The following is a 6,000-nucleotide window of genomic DNA, read 5'->3' on the forward strand; positions in this document are numbered from 1 at the left end:
CTGACAGGCTGACCACACACATCTCAACTATCTGGCTCTTCTCCCATGTAAACATTAACAGAACAAGCACCTTGTGGCAGTGCTCCGCGTATAAACATCTCCAAGCTTAACTGGAGATAAAGAATTTGCAGTCTCTTAATAACAGCAGTCTGCTTTAGGGAGAAATCGGTTTAGTATTGCTATGATATTGAAATGAATGAATTTAAAAGAAAAAAAAAAATAACCCTGTATACATATTTTTATACTGTGGTTGGATATTTGTGCCTTAGCACTGCACTCCAAGTGTGGCTGCATTATAAACACAATAGATTTTATGGTTACAATACTATCAGTAAAACTTGTTACCATGCGGAGCACATGCACGCTGTGAGTTAGGAGGATGAGAGAGAGGGTATCGGTGATTGTTCCAGCCCGGACACACAGCCACAAATCCGCTTTTGTATCTTACCCAGAAGCTCTTTTGGGACCTCCGACACTTCCTCGCTCATTTTGCTGAAGATAATATCCAAAACAACGATAAGAACTGGCTCAGCGCATCGAGAAGCCTTAAATTATGAGGGGAAATCGTGAGCGGAAAAAGAGGAAAGAGTCAGGTGGTTCCTCCGCCGCCGCTGCTGCTGCTGGGATTCTCCCGGTTACATGCTCCTCTTCTCTCGCAGTGTCCGGACAATGTATCCGCTTGTGTTTAGGCGCATCCCTTTTCAGTTTGGAGAGTGGTGAGGTAAAGGCTGATGCTAGGGAGGGAAAATCAGCTAGAGTCCTTTTAAAATCATGCTGAAACCCTGCAGCCTGAGCGCCTGGCCGAGATAAAAAGACCACCGCTTACACGCTCTCACACACACACTCTACCGTAAAGCTGTCGGTAATGGGCTACAGTAGGCTACCAGCCAATGGTGGGAAACGGGGCCCCTCCCCGGTCGGTGATGCGACAGCCTGGGAGCCGATGCGATTCCCAGAACACCGGCATGGCGTGGCAGGAGGGGGCGGCGGCGCTGGTGGTGTCAGACCGATATTAATGAGACTACAGCACCAGCTCCTGGAAGACTGGGACCTCTAGCGGTGCCAATCCCCATGTTTAACATCTGACACACAAGACTCCCGATGCAGAAGTAGCTAAAGCGCACAGCTTCGTTAGCTTTAGAGATTATGTATATATATCGCTTGGAAGTACATAAAAAATATATTAAAGCTTTGTTTGATGGTTGTTAGAGTCTTTTGAGGAAAAACAGCTATAGCATACGTCAAGAGTGGCAGGCTACATTTTATTGTGTGAAAGATTTAATTTGTAGGAAGTGGTTTTTCCAACAGTAATATAAACGGAGTGAGGGCGACACCATGTGGTAGCTCGTTGACAGTACAGATTGCTGTAGTGGTTGCACTATGTTGGATATATATATATATATATGAAAGTGGAGTTTTGCAGCACTTTTTTTTAGTAAACTATAGTTGAACTATAGTTGAAATTTGAATATTTCAGCTTTTTGAGATTGTGTCAAACAATTTGGAGAATCAGGTAGAGTGCTGTAAAAAAGTATTTGTCCTCTTTCTGATTTCTTCCACCCTTGCTAAATCATAAGTTACATGTAGTTAACAGTTTTTGGAAGGCTGACCGGTCACAGTTAGACTCTTCATAGCTGCCCATACTTCCTCTTTACTTGCACTTCCTAAATCACTGTCTTTATTTCATCTGTTCTCTCTCATTTGCAACACACTCTTCACTTCTTATCATATATTTATCCTTAACCGTCAAAACCTGCTGCAAATCATTTCCAGCCCAATCTCTCCAGTCCTCTTCTCCTTCATGCGTAGTCTCTCAGTATTCCTGTCTGCTTTCATAATCTTAATCTTTGCAAACCTCTTCCTTCAAATACTTTCCTGAACTTCCTCTTTCCACCACCAAATCTCTGATTCCCAGAAACTATACCATCTGAAGTTAAGTACAGCATATACAAACAGTAGCTTTAGCAATGGAAACTCAAGTTTATAGAGTACATATATACTTATAAAATGACAAACGATACAAAGAACATTCTGCTTTATCACATAACTTTGTAAAACAGGTATACAGTTTTTATAAATGTGTAACGGACTGCAGACTAGAGAGCATTGTTTACTTCATCTATTGTTAAGCTGCAGTTTGGGTTCTGCTGCTTAATCTCATGGAGTCTCTTCTTTAGTTTTTCTGCCATGGAGTTAAGATCTGAAGCTGTTAGCATGTCGGGAATCTTCCTCAGCTTTTCCTCTGGAGCCTTTGCCAGCCAGTCTATGATGTGATCCATGAGAGGCTCTCTCTGTTTGGGGAGACTGGACCTCTCTTCCGACGAGGTAAGAATGTATCTGTTGCAAGGAGACAATGGTTTAATTGGCATCTTTTTTGAATTTAGAGGTGAAGGAGTGCTGGAGAATAATCAAACAGACAAAGAGTGTGCTCACTTGGAAACAAACTTCTTGATTTTTCCTACACGCATCCTGTGTGCATGGAAGAATCCTGAGAGGAATGTCCTGAGAGTCTCACCTGAGAAAGTTTGAAATAACTTTGTAAATTTGGTTGCATTAAAAAATATTTTGTTTTTGGCAGATAACATTAATAACATACCTCCGTTTGCAAGACTCTCACAGGTGCCACACACGGTGTCAGAATAGGCTGAGCCAGTGAGGAGTACGCTCTGCCCGCTGGAGCACTCCTGATGTTTTACACACAAATCCACCACAGAAGATGAGCTGGAAAAATATCCCTCTGGACACGTTTCACAAACGGTGTTTGTCTGCTGTGTACCTAAGAGAGGACAAAGGAGGACTTCAGGTCACTACATTCATTGGAAGTGTAAAGTGAGTTAGACATACTGATATTTTGGATAAACAGAAGAAGATGGATGGATGGTTTAGTAGTTCATATTTATTAAATGAATACTGTACCTTTAGTTTGAACCCCGTATCCAGGGCCACACTCTGTGTGCCGGATACAGAAGTCATCAGCCGAGTAAAAACCTTCTTTGCACCGACAGATCCTGTTGGTTGTCGGGGAGCACTCTGTTTCCACCTCCAGGTTACCTGTGCAAAGGTCGTTGCAGTACAGACACCTGGGCAGGTAGTTCCACAGATCGGTGAAGTGGCCATTTTTGCACGGCTGACACTGTGTGGGTGTGGTGGCAGTGCAATGAGCAGACATGAACGTGCCCGGTGGACACTTGGGACATTTGAGGATTTCTCCGGTTACCGGGTCTCGGTGGTCAAAGGTGGGAACAGGATCCACCACTGAGGCACCACAGAGTGAACCAGAGAGCAGGAACAGCGCTGGCACGATAAACTGTGAAGAGAAATGACACGTGACATTATGCGAAAAATTAAAAAAACAACAAAAAAGTACGCTCCCAATATTACACCAGAGATAAGACATACTGAGTTCCCAACAAACATGTCGACGATGAACCCGCGTGTCTTGAAGTCTTGATGTCTAGTCTTAGGTTTATGTGTTGATGTTTAAATCACGGGAATTCCCCACATCCTTACCGCGATGACGCTATCCACGCTTGGAAAACATTTGCGCACGTACAGACGTTAGGTACGGTTCATATGCGGTCGCTATTCGTTTCGCCTTTAGGTGCACCTCGTAAATTCAGCCATCTCTACTCCCAAGGACATAAGGCTGTTTAAAAGGCTTTTTGGGGTCAATATGTTTCCGTTGTTGGGATAAACACGTGTCTTTAATAACTTTGTTGTTCTTGATGCGTTGTTTTATATAATTCAGTGCTGAAATCATAACAATAAGGTAGCTTCTAAAAGTGAAACATGAAAGCTATCACAAGGGTCTTGGTAATGTGTTAAATAAAAAAAATATTATAGGATTTGTTGAATTACAAAAATAGACTTGTTTTGAGATGAAACTTTCAGAAGTTTTGAATTATATACAACATGGCATCAAAAAGAGTAACAAAGTCATTAAAGGTATGTTTATCCAAACAAAGGAAAATTAATCCAAAACAACAACCTTATGTCTTTGGGTGTACAGATTGATGAACTTACGAAGTGCACCTGAAGGCACCATGAATAGCGACCTCATATTAAACCGTACATAACGCTGTCGATGCGCAATTGTTTTTTCAAGCGTTGATGACATGACTACAAGTGGTTGAAAAACAGTAGTGGTGTGCGGATCGATACTGACATATGGATTCCTCCAATAACAGATATTTATCCTCTGGAATTGATTTTCATATTAAAATATCCTCATTTTATCAATTTAGGGGAAATTTGCAGTTGATTATCAGGACCATTGTGTCGATTGCTGGGAACTACTTCTTCTTCCGCCTGTCATAGTTATATGCGAAACACCGCTGTTTAAATACTGAAAAACATTTCATACACAATGCAGTTAGATAATAATTTGCGTCTATAAAATGTTTCTCAGCTATAATATTTTCAGTCATACTAGTTAGTGATTGTTAATTTAATATTTTAAAATTTTGGTATTGACTTTTCAAGTTTTGTATTTATTGTTTGATAATTCTTCATAATTAAACAATAACAACAATTAGTCTGATGACTTTTCATTAGGAAAGTCCTATTCCTATTCATTAGGAAGGTATAATTGGAAATACACTACTTTGTATGGATCCCCGTGGTCAGCCTCCAGACCTGCTCTGTCATCACCGCTGGCCCCGCGGTCGGCCTCCGGACCTGCTCCATCCCTTCCATTGGTCACTTGGCCAGCCACCTGAACCGTTTTGTTTTGCACTCAGTTTCCTTAGATCACGGCCAGCCTTCAGAACTGTTTTTTACCATGTTCTTGGACTTTTGCTCTTGGTTTTTGGACTCGGTGTATTTGTATTCTATTTTTGTGAGTGTTTTGGTATTATTATAATTTAAGTTTAACTAGTTAGTTCTGAGATCATTCTTACTATGTCTCTGAGGTTGCTTGTGATCATTTGTTTCTTAGGTTCCCCTTTGTCCTCTGTGTCCCTCTCTTTGTGTTTGTGTGTGTCCTTGTCTTTTTTTCCCTCTTGTGTTTACGTGTTCCCCTCCTTGTGTTTCCTTCCATGGCTCCCCTGTTTGTCATGTCAGTTCATGTATCTTCACCCCGGTAAGGTTGGCGATATATCGACTATCTGAGTCTATAGGCTGAGGTTATTGTCAATCGTTTTTACAAGGGAGATTTTTTTATTTATTTGCCCATGAGTAATTTTGCTAATAATGTTGGCTGATGACCTCTCCTGGACTGCAAATACCACGGCAGTGGTAAAAAAGGCCCAGCAGCGTCTCCATTTTTTGAGAGTGCTCAGGAGGAACAACCTGGAGGAGAGGCTGCTGGTGACATTCTATAGAGCCACCATAGAGAGCATCCTAACGTACGGCATAACAACATGGTATGCAGGGTGCTCAGTTGCAGATAGGAAAGTACTGCAGAGGCTCATCAACACAGCCCAGAAGATCACTGGTTGCTCTCTGCCCAGCCTGGAGGCCATTGCAAACTCTCGGTACCTCAGCAGAGCTGGCAATATCATTAAGGACTACTCTCACCCTAGTAATCAACTGTTTGAACTATTACCGTCAGGCCGACGGTACAGGTCACATAAAACCAGGACAAACAGATTCAAGGATAGCTTCTTTCCCAGAGCTATCACCGTAGTAAATAAGCACAAAACAATTGAACCTGCTTAACTATACCATATTTGCCACTGTCACTATATTATGCTGCTGTTCATACTATCATTAAATGAATGCTGCTATTCTGTGTATATCGTACTTACTATTGTTTGAGTACTTCGGTACTTTTTATATTTTATGTTTATAGTTATTATTGCATTTTGCACCAAGGGAGTGGCACTCCAATTTCGTTGTACCTTGTATAATGACAATAAAGGCTATTCAATTCAATGAAGTTAACAGAAGCAGATAATAAATAATAATAATAAATAATAGCGCTGTTTTAATGGCACCCTCCTTTAGCTGCGAGCAAATGCACCCTCCTCAGAGTGTGCCCAAATACAGCAGTGATTCATT

At 41.5% G+C, this 6,000-nt stretch overlaps 2 protein-coding genes across 2 annotated transcripts in view; both read right to left on the reverse strand.

Annotated features, from left to right (window-relative positions):
• Positions 1-961, reverse strand: part of LOC308405580 (F-actin-uncapping protein LRRC16A-like) — an 82,318-nt gene extending 81,357 nt beyond the window's left edge. The window contains exon 1 of the mRNA XM_080896252.1: positions 449-961. Within this exon, the coding sequence (XP_080752378.1) occupies positions 449-488 (40 nt within the window). The 5' untranslated portion in view covers positions 489-961. The remainder of the gene's footprint in view (positions 1-448) is intronic.
• Positions 962-1,514: 553 nt separating this feature from the next.
• Positions 1,515-3,567, reverse strand: LOC308405554 (tumor necrosis factor receptor superfamily member 11B-like). The gene is made up of 5 exons (XM_080896223.1): positions 3,400-3,567; positions 2,917-3,307; positions 2,597-2,776; positions 2,434-2,515; positions 1,515-2,337 (listed from the first exon to the last, which is right to left on the reverse strand). The coding sequence occupies exons 1-5, from the start codon at positions 3,415-3,417 to the stop codon at positions 2,097-2,099; spliced, it is 912 nt and encodes a 303-aa protein (XP_080752349.1). The 5' UTR covers positions 3,418-3,567; the 3' UTR covers positions 1,515-2,096.
• Positions 3,568-6,000: the final 2,433 nt, after the last annotated feature.

This window comes from Rhamphochromis sp. 'chilingali', assembly GCF_963969265.1.
Source record: "Rhamphochromis sp. 'chilingali' genome assembly, chromosome: 11".
Taxonomy (NCBI): Eukaryota; Metazoa; Chordata; class Actinopteri; order Cichliformes; family Cichlidae; genus Rhamphochromis; species Rhamphochromis sp. 'chilingali'.

What these genes read in the sequence shown, in the direction of transcription:
- LOC308405554 (XM_080896223.1), bottom strand. An exon ending in ATACGGGGTTCAAACTAAAG is followed by an intron (nt 2,777 to 2,916) that starts GTACAGTATTCA and finishes GTCCTCTCTTAG; the next exon opens with GTACACAGCAGACAAACACC. An exon ending in TGAGAGTCTTGCAAACGGAG is followed by an intron (nt 2,516 to 2,596) that starts GTATGTTATTAA and finishes AAACTTTCTCAG; the next exon opens with GTGAGACTCTCAGGACATTC.